Here is a 19,943-nt window from a genome sequence, read left to right as displayed (position 1 = left end):
TAAACGAATTCAATCAATCACACATTACAATACTTTTATATAAATAAGACTTGAACGGAATATTATTTTAATGATAATAAATAGTTTTGAAATTTTAACTTTATCATATGCGTTACGAACTCCCCAAACTATGTTTCATGTGTTCGTCGTTGCATCAAGTGTTTAGGAATTTATAGGTCACAAGATTCTCGTTCCCTTTGTTTCCGTTCTTTTTTGTTTTTTTACTAATATAAATACTAGCTTTTGCAGCACACAATTTTTGTGGATATATTAAAAAAGGTAAATAATATTGATATTTTTTTTAAAAATTAGATCACACTCTGTGATTATAATTATAATTACAAATTTACAACTACACTCTATATTCAAATACAAAATTTACACACAAACTCATTGAAAAATATTACGAAGGGTATTTGTGTAACTTGATTTAATCGATGTCAATGTTGCTGAGAGTTTATTAAAGATATTGAAATTACAATTATAACCAAATTTTATTGAATGGATGAATTGAATTAAAGGTTAAAAATAAATATTTAAAAAGTGTTACGTAGGATAAATGAGATTCTCTTTCATAATAGTACATATAGATAGATAAATATTAATTTAAAAAAATAATTAAGTGACTGATCCTGGAATCAAATCCGAAGCATGACAACCTCATTTTCTTTCTTCTCTCTCCTTGAAAAAGTCGTCTTCAAGTTTCAAACATGGTCTCTAGTACACACATATGTCTATCTATCTATAGCTATATATATATATATATATATATATTTGCTGATGGAGAGATAAATGACGTATTTGTCCATATCTTGTTAATTTCGGCTACGTTTTTAATTTAGAATATATTGAAAATTTACAGTGTTTGATTTGTTAATTGATTGTTCTCAATTACATACGGTTGATTTTTGATCTAGTAATATTATTAATGGAATGATTTATTTACCATATATATATATACATATGTGTGTGTGTGTGTGAGAAAGAGAGAAAATCAAATTACAAAAAAGTTTGGAATTTGAGTATAAGATGAGAAGGGCATAGAACATGTTATGTTGTGGCCCTCAAATTTCCATATAAAGGGGGGAAAGCCCAATTAATTACTTCCTACCACATCTCTCTCTTCATTCTCACCGCTCCACTCTCCACCTTTTTTGGGATTTTTTATCCACTTCACTCTCCCTCCTAATCATTCATGATATATGTGTTTCTTTTTTTAAAAAATAAAATTTCAAATTTCAAATAAAATATATGTGTTTATGTCACTTTATGTGGGTTGTTGTAATCTATTTATGTTGTTTGTCATATTGATGTATTAGTTGAATTGATATATCAATTTACTGTAATTTATTATTGGTATTAGTAAAAAAGATAAGATAATGATTAACTAAGGAATTTGGATTCTTCAATTAACTTCCCTCAATCTCAATCATTAATCTTGATATAATCACAAACATAAGTTGGGACATGAATGAATTGAGATAAGTTATTGTAACTTATTTAGAATCATTAGACGAGTTACTGTAATTTAGTTAGGATTATTAAATAAAAGAAAATGAAATAATATAGATTAATGAATATTTGAAATTGAATCGAAAGAAGACCTATGCTCTATGAGTTACTTATCCTTACGTCTATGCATTGTCCTTTACAATGACCAATTGTTTGGATATATAACACTGCAAGTCGCCTGTCAGAGGGGGATAACTGAGTGCGGACGAGTACCGATAATCGAGGTATATGATCTATTCCACAAAGTTTGGATCCGAGTGAAAGAACGTGAAATTCAGAATCCATGGAAGTCGAAAAACCCACCGCCGAGAAACGGATCTTCTTGATCATCAACTGCATAATACTCGCCATCGGCAACTGCGGCGGTCCTTTAATCATGCGCCTCTACTTCATCCACGGCGGCAAGAGGATCTGGTTTTCCAGCTGGCTGGAAACCGGGGGATGGCCTGTAATCCTCATTCCCCTCATCGTCTCATACACGCGCCGCCGCAGGCCCAACCCCGGGGCCAAGCTCATCCTCATGAAGCCCCGCCTGTTCGTGGCGGCGGCCGTCATCGGAATCCTAACCGGCTTCGATGACTACCTGTACGCGTACGGCGTGGCTAAGCTCCCCGTCTCCACCTCCTCACTCATCATCGCGTCGCAGCTGGCGTTCACGGCGGTGTTCGCGTACTTCCTCGTGAAGCAGAAGTTCACGGCGTACTCGATAAACGCGGTGGTCCTGCTGACGGTGGGAGCGGCGGTTTTAGGTCTCCACACGAGTGGAGACCGGCCGCGGGGGGAGTCGAACAAGGAGTATCTGACGGGGTTTTTCATGACGGTGGCGGCGGCGGCGCTGTACGGGCTAATCCTGCCGGTGGTGGAGTACACGTACAAGAAGGCGAAACAACCGGTAACCTACACGCTGGTTATGGAGATTCAATTGGTCATGTGTTTTTTTGCGACGGTTGTTTGCACCGTGGGGATGATCATCAACAAGGACTTCCAGGTCAGTGGCAAATTCGTAATTTATCTTAAAAATTGTTTCTTTTATATTTACTAAATGTGTGTTCATATATAAATTCATCGAAGTGAAATTATAGTAATTAATTATTCTAAAATTTAAAAATAGAAAAAAAGAACGGTAATGATGATATTTAGCAATATTAATCGTTAATAACTTTTTTAAGCTTATTGTAAAAGTTTCGGATCTTATTTATAAGATTGCCTACAATTATTATATTACCAATGTCAAACTTATAAATAAATTTTAAAAAAGATTAAACTAATTTATTTTGAAAATAAATTTAAGTAGCTTAATTATAAGCTCTCAATATTTTTTTTAGATCTTATAAGTTATTTTTTTGAATAATTAATTGATAGACAATTTACAGTATCTTATAAGTTATAAATAAATATCATACAATATATTTTAAAGAACTTATAAGTTGATCATCTCAACTCCCTCTTGATATATTATAGCTAGTGAATACAATTATATATATATATATATATTATTTATATAATTACATAAATTTACAAGGGATATAAAAAATTACCAGTTATTTTTTAGTCCATCAAAACAAAATTATCTCTATTTAAAAAGATAATATTAAATCCATTTTTTCTGTCTCAATTTCTCTCTCTCTCTCTCTTCCTTTTATCTTCTCTTTTCACTCAATTTCACATTCTCTGTCTCAAAATTCAATGAATACATTAAATAGTCGGACAAATTGCATTTAATTCATAAAAGACTTTAATGAATGTTTAATTCTATATATAATTTTAAAACTTACGTCATGCATATTCAGTGTTGTTAATTGGTAACTATCCTGTCAAAAAAAAAAATGGTAAATATAAAATTGGAATAATTTCACTTCTTCTCATAAAATTTGGTATAATTACATGTAGATCTCATAATTTGGAAAATTATATCTAATAAATAAGTTCTCCCGTTAGTTGAAATTCACCGAGGTTTTTACTAATTTTAAAAGTAAATATCAGGAGTGCTAAATAGACAATTTACGTATAATTATATTAAATTTAAAAAAAATATAATGATCCTATCAAATAATAAGAAAATGCGTTAGAAGTGCAGTGTCAAGTGTTGGGCAATGTGTACGCCTTTGATTGCTGGGGTTTTTGGATTGATCAATGAGAGAGAGAGAGAAGTTTGGACATATTGGAAAAAGTTGTGGGCGAAAAGCTCTTTCGTTGGCTGTCTACTTTGACATAAAATTCCTAAGCTTTTTGGTCAAATCATCAAGAAAAACGCAAATTTTAGTCTATCACAATCTTTTCAAGTATTCAAACTTTGCTGCTTTTTCCTCTCTTTATCTATACTATTATTGTTGTTTAATAATTGAAGACCACTGAATTTTTGTGTTTGATCTGCTAAAATTGTCTTTAGATATATCCCTTTTAACTTTTTTTATTAATCTCTATTTTCTATATTTTCTTTGTTGGTATCATATATTATTTACACTATTCTGCACACATAATAAATATAAGCAAGAGATCAAGTGATGCTTACAAAGTTTGTCTTATTGATTTTGGTCGTCATAATATTTTATTAATTAAAAATACAATTATTCCTATTTACCCAATGATTCTATTGAGATTTCCGGCTAACCAAAAGTCCCACGTGCGTTTCCTTAATCAAGCCAATAATTTGTACTCATCATGTCATCCTACTTGCATTATTCTATCAAATTCTTACCTTTTCCTTTTATACTTGAATTGAATTTACATGGATCAAGCACTGCGCATCCACAGTTAGTATATATATTAAATAAAAAAAGAAAACTTAGAATAATTACATCTATGGCATTTTATTTATAATTTATTTACAGAAATTATATCTGTGTTTGGTGTAATTATAAAAATGAGGTAGGCAATAGGAAGGGAAGCAAAGGGATTTGGACTTGGGGAGGCAAGGTACTACATAGTGGTAGGGTGGAGTGCAATAATATGGCAGTGTTTTTTCTTGGGAGCCATTGGTGTCATTTTCTACGCATCATCACTCCTCTCAGGCATCCTCATCTCTGTCTTGCTCCCAGCAACTGAAGTACTAGCCGTTATTTTCTACCACGAGAAGTTCCAAGCTGAAAAGGGCGTCTCCCTTTTTCTCTCTCTTTGGGGATTTATTTCCTACTTCTTTGGTGAGATCAAGACCACCAAGAAGCAGAAGATGATGATGATGAAGAACACCACCACCACTGATGATCATCAGATATCAGAAGCCCAGTTGGCTCATCACCACCCTTGATCATTCCCTTATTTAATTTTTTTTTTTTAGATACGTATGTGTTTTATCCCAACTTTTCAAAAATGTTACAGCTGATATTTTGTATATCAGTTGCATGGATGATTAACATATACCTTATTTCAGATATTTGTGTTTATTATTCATATATTTAATATACAAAATACTGATCATGTAGCATATATTTTAATACAATTTTTCTTTAATTTTCCCCCTCTCTTTTCTTTTTTTTTGGTGGGCCAACATTGTTGTTTTTGTTTTATTGTTTTGTTCGGTACTATGCATCTTATGGAATTGCTTTCTAGACATTACAACTGATGTTTTGTGCATGAGTTGTCCAAATGATTGACGCATGCCTTATTCCAAATATATGTGTTTATTATTCATATACCCAATATATAAAATTTAAACTGTAAAATGCAATTTACCTTTCTTATGATATGAAAAATGAGTAAAAAAAAAAAAACGCCATTTTTCAGCCTAATCACCCCCTATGTTCTATCCCTAGCAACAATTTAAAATAGAGGTTAATTTGCTTCATTTCCCCAAATACAGATAATGATTTACTTTAAATTTTTGTTACAAGAATATTTCATATTTAATACAACTTTGTTTCTGTTTTCCCTATTTTGTTTGGGAACATTGCAGTTTTTGTTGGGCGGTGTTGTGTTGGTGGATCTTGTGGTAGTCAAAGGGGCAATCATAGGATAAGATTCTGCAAAGATCCACATGCAATTATAGTTAAGGTCCTACCCGACATAGTACATGTGCGATGGAGCGGACGAGATTGATGCCTTTGGACCATACACTAATTTCTTTCTTTAGTGAACTCAGGACCATACACTTTAATATTTGGTGTTATGCTTATTGCATGCCCACATATGCACTTGCTCACCCATATTTCCCATGTTTTGACGCGAATAGTCCTAATGACGTGATTGATGTTAAGTGTTTTGGGTTCATGTCAGATATGGTAAAAGTTGAATCGAATGATTTGTTTATTGCAGACTAATCACATTAAAGTGTGGTGATTTGAATTTGGATCATTATAGTGAGGAGATGAACGGTAAGATGCGTTTGATGGGATCTGGATTCATATCTGATTGAGCATACTTGGTTAATTCTTGGAGTGTTTATAAATTAAGAATACTTGGAGGGGTTGTTTTTAATTTTATGTACGATGATGATACTATCATAGTTTTATATTATTTGAATCTCAAGTTTGAAAAGTATCCGCTGAGTTAGTTTAATTTGAAATGTGTTGGGCTGAATTGCACTCATCATGAAATATTTAAATGAAATAAAGTCTTGAATCCAAGTGAATTTTGATCCAAACAGACTACTTTAGTTGGCCCAATTGTTTGATGTTGGGCTGGAATTTGTTGATCCGAAAACTATACATAATTGTTATTTAGATAATGACTATATATATACACAAGAAAAAATATGACTTTTTCGTTGCGATTAATAAAATAATTATAATTAAAAATAATAGTAAATAATAATTAATAACAATTGCAGAACAACTATTAATCATTATTCGGCAAGCGACCACAAAATATCAACTACAATTAAAAACTACTGGTCATAGGTAAAATAGATTAACTGTAATCAAAATTTAAATTTTCGAATCAAATTTTCTCTGGCGTGGTGATAGTATTAGATTAGGGGTGATTTTTGGAATTTTTCCTTTTTAAAAGGAAATATTAAAGAAAAAAGAAAAAAATATAATGTGAAACATAATAGATAATTTGAATAATGCAACCACCTCAAACATGGAAAATCAACCACAATATATTTACCTAATCCCACTATATATTAATTAACTTGACCCACTCCCAGAGACCAAAGTTGCATGCTAGTGTTTGACCCCACTTTAATTATGCCCTTACAAATATGTGAAGTGAAGCTGGTGAAACAATAATTTAGATGCCCTCATAAGAAATTGGACTCTTTTTCCCTATATATATTGAATGAAACAGAAAATGTAACATGAATTGAAATGAAAATTCAATTCAAAATTGTGCCCTTTCAGTGATTAAGTTAGTAAAGGTCAACACGACAATAACTTAAAAGCAGTAGATGCAATAAAAAAATATACCTAATATTTGAGACTCGTGTATTTATATTAATGCCTAAAATGTACTACCCAATGTAATGAATCGATTCAAAAGCGATCAGATAGTTGCAGAAATTAATGTTGTAATTGAGCAGGTTTAGTCAAACCAACCTAAGTGGAAAATGCCAAGATCTTTGAATTATTTAGTCATGTTCGCCATATTTCAGAAATGTATTTATCATTTATCGAAATCTAAACGTAGTTTCCCGCATTATCAAGATGTATCACACTCTCGATCTAAAAAAATATATTATAAAAAGAATAAGATATGATTTTTTTTAAAAGAAAAAACAAAACATAGTTTATGTAGAAATATAAGTATTCAAAAAAAGATTCTTCATATAAAACGCGTTTTTAAGTATAGAGATGTCTAATTATCGCCAACCGAAATGCAAAGAGCGTTTTGGATAGCGAAGCCTCCAAAGGGCAATGGAATGATAGCGTGAGCATTGGGACATTAATAGCGTGTAAGGTGTGATGACTCATCCCCCGATGATAGTTTAGGTCACTTTAACAAGTAATCGTGTTTGCGGTGATGCACTTTTAGTTGGGAACTGACTCCGATGATGGACGGTCGCGTGACCTCCAACGACAAACCCCCTCATATCTCACGTGATCAACTGTCACGAATAACGTTTTTCCATCAACCTCCAATGAGTTAATGTTTCATATATTAAACTGGTTAAAATTATTCAGTTTTAAACTACTTAATTAGGTCAACGTGAGAAAATTATAAATTAATTAATTTATTATATAATACTTACGTAAAAAAAATTATTTATTATATACATACAAAAATAACAGTATCACGATGACTAATTTAAAACAATGGTCATCTTCGACTGGTACCCCACTATGTAAGAAATGAAAAAATAATTGGGTTTAATGTATTTTACCTCATAAAAATTATATTATTTGTTTAAAAAAAACTGACAATTAATAATTTCATATTGAAAAAAAAAATACTAATTGGGTGTTCAAATAACTCATTTCTTTTAATTTTTAATTAGATAATTGGTTTTATACCTTTAATCATAAAACATAGAATCTTATGTGGACAAATCAACAATCAAGATTTTTTGATGATAAATTATTCAGTTTGTATAATATATATATATATATATATATCAGAAATGTGTATAAATTACTCATAAATATAGTCCTTACATTCATTAAAAAGTAAAATTACAGTTTTCTTATCTTATTTTTAGCATAACTACGAATATCTCCTTGTTATTCGAAATTATAAATACCTTCATCAAATAAAAAATAATTACGTAGTCCTTAAATGGTAAGATAAAAATTACTACTTTACTCTTATCGAAAATTTTAACATATATATACAAAAAAATTGGGGATGGGTAAAAGGAAACAATCATTTGAAAATATTAGTTCATACAAATATTTTACAAAATTATAAAAAATATAAAATTCTAACAGAATAGGCTCATTGTTACAAGGACATTAAAATCACAGAGTATTTATAATTTTTTAAATAATAATGAGGTGTTTGTAATTATGTCAAATTTAAGATCAGGTGGTTATAATTTATGATTAATTAAAAAAGGATGTATAACAATTATGTGGAATGGGAACAGAATCTTCACTTTTGATATTCCTCGAAATCATTACAAAGGAGTGGTTTTCAGTCCATAGTCCATTAATAAAATAGTCTTCCACCAATCATTACTTTATTAATTTAAATATAATAAAAATATTGATTTCTTTCAACCAAAGTCTTTACTCTTTTACTACAAAGTCAACTCTGTTATTGCATCCCAACCTACGAATCATTATCTTTATTTTTTATTTCATAAAGTTAAAAAAAAAAAGCCTTCGTGGGGCCCAAAATTAAAATTAAATTGATTGAGCACGCTAATAACTATATAAATTAAAACATATTTCCAAATAAAAATAGATGAATAGTCATTTGATAATTACATTTCCTAATGATTATTATATTATTATTTCCGTATTACTTCAAATTCTTTCACTATTAATTTAAATATTTAAGTGATAATATTATTTTATAAATGAATTATTTTTAATTCTAAAATTTTATTAAAAATCTTTTGATCATTACGGTGTCGTTGGAAACAGCATACAAGATTTAATGTTGAAAATTGGATGTGTAAGAAAATAGAAAAAGAAAAGTTGACAGCTGAGCAAGTGGAGATCACGAGAAAAAGAAAGGAATATCCCCATCCCATTCCCAGCTGTATCCTGTTAAGCTCAATCCGCATTCCTTCGGCAGCAAGCCACGGGGCTGCGCCACGTGGCTAAATGGGATGACGCCAACACCAAGATCTCATACAAATCTCACTCTACACTAATTAAACTTGTTATTTGATTATAATTACCTAATTTAAAAGAAAATACGAAAAGTGCTGAGTATTAAATTTACACCACTTATAACTTATATATTTTAGTTGAATAAATTCGTATATATTAATATATATCCACTAAAAATAAAGACGGATTATTGATAATGAATTTATTCAGAGGCATATAGAAAATGAGGAATAATTCAAAGCATGAATTGAATCCCCATAGTAATCCTCGTGAACCTTATATTTTTTTTTTGTTATTTTTAATTTATTTTATAATATCGTCGCTTATATAATAATTTAAAAAATAAATAAATAAAGATACATGTGTCTGTTCCCCATTGTGTATGGTATAGCCAACTGATGACGGACAAACCAACGACTAAAAATTTTCTATGTTTTTTCCCCTTTTCGAGAGCGAAAACGTCGTATGTTTTTCACCGCAAAAGCAACGAATATATGTATATATACCACACACAGAAATACAAGAAAAATACATATATATACGCACGTATAATGTATATAGATACAGGGGTGAGATTGGATTGGTTGGCGGCGAGGAACATGGAACATGGGAATAGACCCAATATCAGCAGATTTGTCTCCCGCGTTTTCCACTCCCACTCTCTCATTTCTCTCCATTCCGACCCCGCCCCACCTCCTATTACTCCTTCTGCTTTTCCCTAAATGCCCTTCACTCCCTTCATCAATCCCCTCTCCATCTAACCCCACTTTTGTAATTTTTTACATTACAGTTATACGTCTGTTGGAGTCCGAGGTGGTGGAGCAAAAACTTTAGAACACCCCACCCCCCTTTCACAAGATTCTCTCTCTCTCTCTGTCTCTCTCTCCCCGTAGTCTCTACTCTCTCTCTCTCTCTCTCTCTATATATATATATATATGTATATGTGAATGCGTATTATGTATGTACTGTTGTATTAATCCCTTGGAGTTCTTTAATGGCGATTTGAGTACCCTTTACATTAATTCATTCGTTTTGTGGGAAAAGAGAGACCCATTTTCGATTTTTAGAATTGAATTCTTGCCTTGGGATTTCGTTATTCCTTGTTGTTTCTTGCCTGAAACCAGCTTCTTTTCTTTGCTTTCTAGCTGTTGAATGTGTTGATGTTCTTCTTTTGCTGCATTAAATACAGAGTTTCTTGAAATTCTTGTTTAATCATTCTTCACTGTTTTATATATTCCATCCAAAGTGAGAGAGAGACAGAGAAAGAGGAAGAGAGAGAGAGAGAGAGGAAGAGAGACAGAGAAAGAGAGAGAGAGGGAAAAAGGCCCAAGAAATTGAAAAGATGTTTGAGGGGCGTGCGAGGAGCAAGTTTGTATCCAAATGGTAAGAGCAAATTACAAATGGTGAATGAATTAATGGCATTAATATTGGGATGTTGGTTTATTTTTGGGTTTAATTTTGTGAATGTTTGTTTGGTTCTTGGAGCAGTAAGTCGGATATTAAGCTGACAAAGACCCGAATCGAGATGATAAAGAAGAAGAGAAATGCAGTACAAAAGTATTTGAGGAATGACATTGGTGATCTGCTTAGAAATGGATTGGATTACAACGCCTATGGCAGGGTATATTTTCTTCTCTCTCTCTCTCTCTCTCCCTCCTTTTTCGGCTCCGGACTTTTGGTATGTTGCTTTCATTAACTTTTTTGAGTTTCCATTCATTGCATTATGTGTGTGTATGTACGGCTTTCTGGCCTTAAATTTGCTGTTTACCATTAATTTCTTTGGGGGTAGAAAGATTTGGTGGGTATGTTGATAAAATGTCCATGGATCAATATATGTAAGAAACTTTAATGTATTTTTGTATCTTTAGTTCAAGAATACATACACATATATGAGACAAGCCACAAGGGAGGTTCTTGCAATGATCCCTTTCTTGAATTTCAATGCCCTTCTTTGATGTGATTAATGGAACTCTTTTTTATGTTGACACAGGCTGAAGGGTTAATCGCCGAGCTCAACAGAACTGATTGTTACGACTTCATCAACCAGTTCTGTGAACAACTCTCAAGTCATCTTGCGGCAATGAGCAAACAGAAGTATGTTAAACTTGGTTACTTCATTAGCTTCAGAGCTAGCGGATCTGGACTTTTAATTGTTTTCTTTTCCCACATCGAATCAATCTTGAAAATACTAATTCATCCGGGCGCGAATCGTTTGTTACCATCAGGGAATGTCCTGAAGAGTGCAAGGAAGCGGTGTCGTCTCTGGTGTTTGCAGCAGCGAGGTTTGCTGATCTGCCAGAGTTGCGGGACCTGAGAACTTTAGTTTCTGAGAAATATGGGAATTCCCTCGATTGTTACCTCAATAAAGAGGTATCATTGTGGCTTGTTTAAAGCAAATGCATATTTGTGTATGCGGTTTGGTGTTTATCTAGACGTTTTTCTTTCCTCTGTAAACTAAAATCCGATGTATTCTGTTTAGTTTGCCAAGAAGATGAAGCCTGACCCTCCTTCAAAAGATCTGAAGCTTCAGTTGTTGCAAGAAATAGCTGCAGATTCCGGCATAGAATGGAACTCAAAAGCTCTCGAAAATAAGCTCTTTAACGACTCTGTAAAACAACAGGTTAATCATGTTTTACTGGTATTCTTTCTAAATCTGAGGTTGTATGATTTGTTTGTGTTACAAGAAAACGAATAAAAATTACGAACGAAAATCCAGGTTATATTCTTAATGTTAAATGTGCACCTCTCTTGCAGAGTTTTGCTAGGGAAACGGATGAAAATGTGGACCATTTTGCAATCGAGGAGAAACTTCCTCCTGTCAAGGACATTCATGTAGATTCTGTTGGGAGAACTCAAAAGCATGACGAGCCGGCATTTGCAAGAAATGTTACGAATGAAGAAGAAGATGGCGATAAGTCTCTCAAGTACAAGTCAATTCCTCCTCCTTATACTAAGCCTGAATATGATCAACAAAAGAGCAGTTTGAGAGAAACAAGGAGCGATCCCCGTAAAGAACCTACTGATTCTGAAGATGCTGAAGCACATCATGACAGCAAGGCCAAGCGAATGCTGAATTCCATCAGCAAACGAACCTTTAGATCTCCATGGGGTAAGGGTGTTGTTGGTGGTTCCGAAGGCAACGAGAATGTAAAATTGAGCAACAAAGAAAAAGCAGCACAGGGTCAAAGAATCTTGAAATTCTTCGACAAACGTGGCTCTGATGAAATCGATGAAGAAGAAAGGACGATGGATAAGCTTCTGAAGTACTACAGTAGGAAAAAGGGGTCACAAGAAAACAGCAAATCGGATTCAAGCAAAGCCACAAAAGAAAGGAGTCCAGATGGTCCGAACCGATCCTCATCTCTTCCTGTTGAGTCAACAAGTCCACCAGAGACGCCTAAGAAACATACTCGAGCCGCCTCGCTTCATGTGCATCCTAGGCTGCCGGACTATGATGACTTTGTTGCTCAACTCGCAGCTCTTAAAGAAAACTCAAAACATTGACACTGTCAGAGGCAAAGGGCATTACTCCGGTTACTTTATTATTTGTTCAGATAGGTTTCCTTTCATTCATTGTTAGTACATACAAATATGTCTGATTAGTTGGAAGCACCCTAACTCCCTATAGTTCTCCTGCATAAGATTCATCCATCACTGCTAGATTGTGTTGTAAACTATATTCATATTCTTTATTAATATTTGCATTCTTTATATTCTGCGACGCGCAGAAAATTTTTGCAATTAAATTTTGATCTGATTATAGTATATGTTGTGACCATCTTCTTGCTTTATTACTTGCTCAATGTACATTTCCCTCTTCATGTTTTTTAACACTATCTTCACTTTATATAGTTAATTAGTGGTGAGATGACAAGGAGCAGAATTGCAAAATCTAGTGTAACAGGAAGCAACAAAAACTCAGATGATGATTTTATTACAGTTTACAAGCACTGAATTACATAGCTTAAAACAATTAAAGATGAAAATTTTAACATACCATTGATCTTCAAACTCACGGATGCTTTCCTCACCATCATATGTCTCTCTCTCACCTTGTCTTCTCAGCTGAGCAATAAACCAATCCATCAAGCAGGTAACATTTCCAAATTCTCCCTCGCTAGGGGTATGATCTGCAAATTTATCTCTTTCCCTCCATCTATAACGGAAGCAAAATTCAGTGCTAGAGTGGACACAGGAGTTGCGAGTAGGGCCGGATCCATGGTGGCAAGCACCGGATAAATAATTTCATGTTTCTTCCGTCATGCCAAAACATCAAAATCTTTCAGTTCATGCTCAGAGTATTCTTTTGGGTAAGTTGGTACCAGGCTGAATCTGCCGTTTTCTGTTTCTTCTGATTAGTTAACGACCACGTAAGACCACTTGTACCATTTGAGAACCTTGGATGCGAAAAGACCATTAGCATTGCGCCAAACATCACAAGCTAGTGCAGCTTTCTGGTCCACAGATGCAAGAATTGCAGCATGCAACTCTTTTCTCAAGATCCCAAATTCCTTCTGAGCTTCCCTTATCACAGTGCTCTGTCGAACCTGGGATTCACAGTATTCGTCGTTAATCCAAAAAAAGCTACATTTTGCACCAAAATTAAGAGCAAATCCTTGTGTAATAATCAATTTAGTTAATCCTTTCACCATCCGCTCACGAGAGTAAACGAAAATTTCAGCTTCGTTAGATCTCCTTCGACTCGAAACTGAAGTAGCAGCCAAATTTGAAATAATAATTGCCGAAAATGTCCTGTTTGGTTGGGTTTTCAACGAGATTTTTTCCACTTTTCACTATTTGGGTAATTGAGATTTTATTTGGTCAAGTCATTTTGTATTCCTATTTTAATTCTCAATTTCTTGAGATTATAAGTCATATGGGTTTGTCATACTTGTCTTGTCTTGTCAGCATGTTTTTTCTTGTTTCAAAGCAATTAAAATTGTTTTAAATTGGCAAGACTCATTTTGATTATTTTATAATTTCACATATTCAATCAATTTGGTCATCTGTCACATCAAAAATACATATATCTATATTCAACATTTTCACACCTATATACCTATATTTAGAAACAACTAATCCAAATATATTCTCAATTTTCACACAAAATTCAATAAAATATTTCTATATATTTTTAATTGTTGGAAACTGAAAATGAAAATGATCCTGTTTGGTTATGTTTTTATTTTCTTATAACACAAAAATAACCGTTTGGCGGCGCGGTCCGGGTTCGGCCCGCAACGGCTACTAATTGGACCACATGGGTCGGCCCGCTACGGCCCTAAGCGGGGTCTTTCCCGGGCTGGCGCGTTTGCCTTCTCCTAATATTTTCTCAGCTCTCTGAAGTCTAGGTAGGGGTAAAATGGAATGCGGAGAGGAAAATGCACCGCGTCATACGGCGGCGCCGGAGATTAGTCCGTCGCTACAGGACGGCAACGATCGAGGGGAGGAGCTAGTGATGAGTGAGGTTCACCTAGGGTGTCCCCCGAACCACTCTGGACCCCATATCTCCCATTTCACCATCTCACTCCCACCTCGTTAGGGTTTTTCCTTCTTCCGTTTAATTTCTTCTTTTCTGTAAAACTTATCTTACGTGAAATGTTTAGAGAACTGACTAGTATTGATTAAAATTTTCATTTTTTTGGGTCTTTAAATGAAGTAATCTACAAAAGTTATTGATTGAACATTTTTCGATTTCTGTTTAATTATGTAGGAGATGAACGGATTGGAGAAAGTTGCAATTCAGTGAAGGAAAAAGTCTGCGAAGTGGATGGAGATGGAGATTTAGTTCTAACTCGACGGCGGAGTAAGTTCTCTTCAAGAACGCAGATTTTGTCATTTTATCAGTCTATCTATCTTTCTCTCCACTCACGGCTGCTCAATTATTTCTTCTTACCTTTTCATTTGTTTTAGTATAGAGCATCATCTGGAAGTTCATTAGTTTATTGATTTATAGTGTTGATCTTGTTAATTCTCTTTGCATTTTAATACAATATATTGGAATTCTCTGTTGATAAGTTATGTTTTCTATTCTACCAACTTCTTATTGTATTGAACATTGAGAAAGACCAAACCTTAATTGGGATCAGAGTTTTTTGATGTTGAGGTTTCTTCTGATTCTCTAGGTTCATAGAATTTCTTAACAGCCCTTCGCTAAGATGGGGCAAGGGAAAACGAAAGACTAAGAAATTGATGGAATGTTGTATTGAATTTGCAGATCCACAGAAGGATTCTTTTGTTATAACTATCCAGCATAACATCACATCATCCATTCCAAGAGTTGGACTCCAGGTAATAAGATACTTTACATCTTCCCAATGTATTAAAGCCCTTTTATCTCTTCCCAAGATCAGGATCTTTCGTCGATGATTATGTATTTCTCCATTGTAGCTTCACTTGCATCAGCTTTATCTAAATCTACATAATTTTGCGGCAACCCTGATGTCATTTCTCATGGTTTATTTTATGTTCAAGTTTTCTGTTTAATTCTATCGATTTTAAGTTGGATGTTTTTCGTATGACAATCCCATCTTTCTCAACTTCGACTTGACTTGGTGTTCCTCATGTCTTATATGCTATTGGTATTAGTTTTTGCCTAATTCAGGTTTGGAGAGCAGAATTGGTACTAGCTGACTTTGTGCTGCATATGATGCATAAATCATCCAGTTTTGATGGAATTGTTGCTCTTGAACTTGGCGCTGGTACTGGTAAAGACCATAAAGTTTCTTCTGATTACTTTGTCGGAGTCCTCTAGTTATGTTTGCCGTTTGTTAATAACTAACAGAACCAGGAACTTTGAGTGCCCGTCTCAAATTATATTTCCAGAATGTAAATCTTCACAGATAATAGTGCTGCTTGTATGACATGAGTTTCTTTCATTATCTTTTTTAGGGTTGGTTGGCATGTTACTTGCACGTGTTGCTAATACTGTCTTCATAACTGGTAAAGTGTAATTCAAACTCTATACTTTGCGTAAATAACCTGCTTTGCTATTATTCTTTCTTTTGTAGCCGTGCTTTACTACTAGTGTATGGATATGGTATGCTTATTCTTCTTTTTTTTTTTTTTTTCCATAAGCGAAGCAATTAGAGCAGATGTATCATCTGTCCTTCTCTTTGCTTCTGCATTTGTACATGTGTGGGCTTATGCTGATGGTAGTTCATTCCACCTTAAAGACCACTGACTTAAAGGGGAAGTAAACTAGGAGTTTTATTTGGAAGTAAATTGAGGGAGAGTAGAAGGCTTAGTTCTGACACTGCCAAGTGGAAATTCTCAAAATGAATGAAGAAATACTGGAAGAAAGGTGGAGTTAGGAATTTATAAAAGTGGGTTATCTTATGTTTTATGGAAATGAAAAGGGACATGTATGACGAGGGTATGATCTGTTAGCCCTTTTCTGGCATTCTTGATATTTTTAGCACATAGAAACACACTTTTTGTTATCTGTAATAGATTAATCATGATTCTAATGTGAAAAAGTGTTGTGCTTCCCTTTTGTGCAAGTTGGCAGAGATGATTCATTGGTTTCCCAAGTTATGTGGTCTGAGAACCTGAATTGGTTTTTGATAAATACCATTGTGTTTCAATATATTATAGACCATGGCGACGAAGTACTTGGAAACTGTGTCAAGAATATTCATCTCAATGCTGGAATCTTCCACCACAAGGCTTCCGTGTATGTACGAGAACTTGATTGGAACCATCAATGGCCCCCATCAGTGGTAGAAAATTCTCCATCCGAGCAAAGGTAGACAGCATTTATATTTCACTATTTGATCCCAAGTCTCATGGAAGCTCTGAAGCTCAATTGTCATCTCCTTGGTCATGTTCTTCGTCTATTTTCTTTTGCTTTTGTGTTATTTTTTCCTATAACAAATTATACACTCTTCAACTGAACAAGTTGAAGATATCACTAAATAGAAAATCACTTATCTTTATGCAGCTACTATTGGAGCGTATCAGAGGTTGAAGAGCTTCACAAAGCTTCTTTGCTCTTGGCTGCCGATGTAATTTATAGTGATGACTTAACTGATGCCTTCTTCAGAGTATTAGAAGCAATCATGTCTAATAGTCCTGACAAGGTAAATTCAGAGTGTCTCAATTTGCACTTTTGATTTTGAACAGGTCTAAAACTGAATTTATTGCAATGGTATATGTGTGATTATTACACTGTCTGCCTGGACGAGTTTCTTTATTCATTATGCACATGTTTGCATAATATTAGAATATTTAGTTTGTGGGCTTGTATGATGTTTCCTAGTTATTAGAAAGATGAAAACATTTGATCAATAGACAGAAGTTCATGAGACCTATAAATAACAAGTAAATGGCAATATTGCATTTTGTCTAATTTCAGGTCCTATACCTAGCTCTAGAAAAGCGGTATAACTTCACAATCGACGATCTTGATGTTGTTGCAAATGGCTACTCACACTTCCGCAGCTATATCAAGGACGGGGAAGGTAAGCAATCAATCCTGTTTTGACGAGTACCATCAGCCATATTAAACTAGGTTCATGTTCAAATGGATTACAAACCTTTAGATCATATTTGGTCATATTAGCATTTCGCTCGTTATATTGTCATTCACCGGTGTCTACCTTGGCATGCTATCATCCCTTAAACTGTTACTCACATTATATTTCGGCTTCTCAATGGATGATACAGAGGAAGATGATCTTGAAACTGAACGTTCATGTAGTTTCATCGGTAGACTCATCAATCTGGAAGAAATTCCACAGTATGTGCAGGAGTATGATCGAGGAAATGATGTTGAGATTTGGCAGATTAGATATGCGAGGCCGAAACCTTAAAATTCAGGGAATGAAAGCTTACTTTGACATTCGCTACATTTAGAAAGCTTGGTGTGTGGTTCTAGACAGGATATCTGTGGACGTGTATGCAAAAGCGACAGATTTTGCAAGTCTGGAACAAGAATTTAGATTGTGGTTGTCACATGCAGACCACAGAATCTTAAAAAGCCACTTTATTTCAGCATCAAACACTGTAATGGGGTTGAAGGAAAAAAGAGCATTTGTTCCACTTTTCCTGTATCCTTGCCTGAGAAACTTTTCTCAGACTCCACACATTTTTTTGATTCCATAAATGCTGTCCAATTACTACTTTAGTACTTCAGTAACTCTGAAGTTGAGAGTGGGGCTCCTGGTTTTGTGTATGTATTAATTTGTAGTGGCTGGTATAACTTGATTTAGAACTGACATACATATACATTTATGCCAACCCGTCGGTTGGTAAGGAGGAGTAATTTTTAAAAGATTGTGTGTTTGAGTCTATTGTCCGATAGGAGCATTGCATTGATGGATAAATTGTAACTACTCTTACAAACTATTTATGGTTCTTACTGCTGTAACTGGTGCGCACTGGTGGATACTTACAAGTACTCCGATAAGCGACTTATGAATTGTGTTAATGGATAATTTACAAGTACTCCGGTAAGCTATTTATGAATTGTGTTAACTTACAAGTACTCTGGTAAGCTATTTATGAATTGTGTTAATGGATAATTTGTGACTATCTCTTTAAACGACTTATGGTTTCTAAGGTGTGTTTCGATTTATGTTGGTGGGTTTTACACCTGTGTGAGTGAAGGAAAAATGAGGTATTTCGAGTTTTTCTAATAAAAACAATAGTAAAAAACAATGACATATGCCCTTTTTTAACCTGGGTGGAAAAGGAGAGAGAGGAAGATGATAGACGACATATTTTTTGACATGACTTTTATAAAGCTCTACTGCAGAAATGGATAGTCAACTTATAAAATGACGTGGAAAATCTTGAGGAGCCCTAAGAAAGTATCAAGTATCTGATTATTATCTTTGGTAATTAAGAATAGAGTTAATTGATTAAGTAATCTTTTTCATGTAGTAAGAAAGTAGAGTATAAAATTCAATAAAAAAATCAACTTGTACAAATTGTATGGTTGTGCTTATTCCAAACATGTCTTAGAGCATCTTAGGTTTTCTTTTAAGGTGGAAATAAGCTATGACCATCTTTTTCCTCACACATATGTTTCTTGAATTTATTATGCGTCTTGCAATTGACAAGTTTTATGTCTTTCTATTTCAGGTAGTGGGTCTTTTTTAGAAATCCATCAAGTTTAACCAAAGTAAGTAATATTTTTCATAATGTAGCATCCAGCGCATTTTATACTGTATTTTCCAGCATCGTCTATGGAATTAGGCATGTATCTGTCCAAACCCTCTCACCTAGAGTTGGTATATTGGCACACATTTCAAATTAATTATAGACAAAAAGTTTATATAACTTATCAAATTCTCAATAAGATTTATAAACTTCAAAATTTCTTGTCTAACTATATGATGATAATTTCTTAATTTATTTTTCAAATATAGATAGCTAAAAAATTCATTATATATATATATATATTAAATTATCAAGACAATTTTATAAATATAGATGTTTGAGATTACAAATATTATAATAATAAGAATATTAGGGGCATCTCAAAAAAGTTGAAAGGTCTATGGAACTAAATAATTGACTTTGTAACAGCTAAAATTTTTGAGATTTTTTTTCTTGAACTCATGAATATATACATAATTAACAATAAATAAAAAATATGTTTTAAAAATATTTTCTTTTTAAAAAATGTTTAATAAAAACTCAGATTGTTCTTTATAGAATTATTTTAAAATTACCATTGAACTAATAAAGCCGAACAAATGGTATTTTTTTATAATGTAAACTAATGTTATATTTTCTCATAAAGTTATGTATAAAGTATCAAATTAATGT

At 33.6% G+C, this 19,943-nt stretch overlaps 3 protein-coding genes across 3 annotated transcripts; all 3 read left to right on the top strand.

The window, feature by feature from the left end:
• The first annotated feature begins 1,607 nt into the window (after positions 1 to 1,607).
• On the top strand, positions 1,608 to 4,967 carry LOC105157623 (purine permease 3-like). Its single transcript, XM_011074043.3, has 2 exons — positions 1,608 to 2,500; positions 4,385 to 4,967. The coding sequence occupies exons 1-2, from the start codon at positions 1,796 to 1,798 to the stop codon at positions 4,757 to 4,759; spliced, it is 1,080 nt and encodes a 359-aa protein (XP_011072345.3). The 5' UTR covers positions 1,608 to 1,795; the 3' UTR covers positions 4,760 to 4,967.
• A 4,767-nt stretch (positions 4,968 to 9,734) lies between these two features.
• Positions 9,735 to 12,880, top strand: LOC105157622 (Regulator of Vps4 activity in the MVB pathway protein). Its single transcript, XM_011074041.3, has 6 exons — positions 9,735 to 10,550; positions 10,656 to 10,788; positions 11,158 to 11,261; positions 11,393 to 11,537; positions 11,647 to 11,787; positions 11,922 to 12,880. The coding sequence occupies exons 1-6, from the start codon at positions 10,510 to 10,512 to the stop codon at positions 12,669 to 12,671; spliced, it is 1,314 nt and encodes a 437-aa protein (XP_011072343.1). The 5' UTR covers positions 9,735 to 10,509; the 3' UTR covers positions 12,672 to 12,880.
• A 1,569-nt stretch (positions 12,881 to 14,449) lies between these two features.
• Positions 14,450 to 18,441, top strand: LOC105157621 (Putative methyltransferase family protein). The gene is made up of 9 exons (XM_011074040.3): positions 14,450 to 14,704; positions 14,881 to 14,973; positions 15,385 to 15,458; positions 15,772 to 15,874; positions 16,059 to 16,109; positions 16,764 to 16,914; positions 17,110 to 17,248; positions 17,524 to 17,629; positions 17,835 to 18,441. The coding sequence occupies exons 1-9, from the start codon at positions 14,530 to 14,532 to the stop codon at positions 17,978 to 17,980; spliced, it is 1,038 nt and encodes a 345-aa protein (XP_011072342.1). The 5' UTR covers positions 14,450 to 14,529; the 3' UTR covers positions 17,981 to 18,441.
• The last annotated feature ends 1,502 nt before the right edge of the window (positions 18,442 to 19,943 follow it).

The sequence above is a fragment of the Sesamum indicum genome, linkage group LG3, assembly GCF_026168435.1.
Source record: "Sesamum indicum cultivar Baizhima isolate 11 linkage group LG3, ASM2616843v1, whole genome shotgun sequence".
Taxonomy (NCBI): domain Eukaryota; kingdom Viridiplantae; phylum Streptophyta; class Magnoliopsida; order Lamiales; family Pedaliaceae; genus Sesamum; species Sesamum indicum.
Note: the sequence above shows the minus strand (reverse complement) of the source record. Positions and strands in the feature narration are given on the sequence as shown.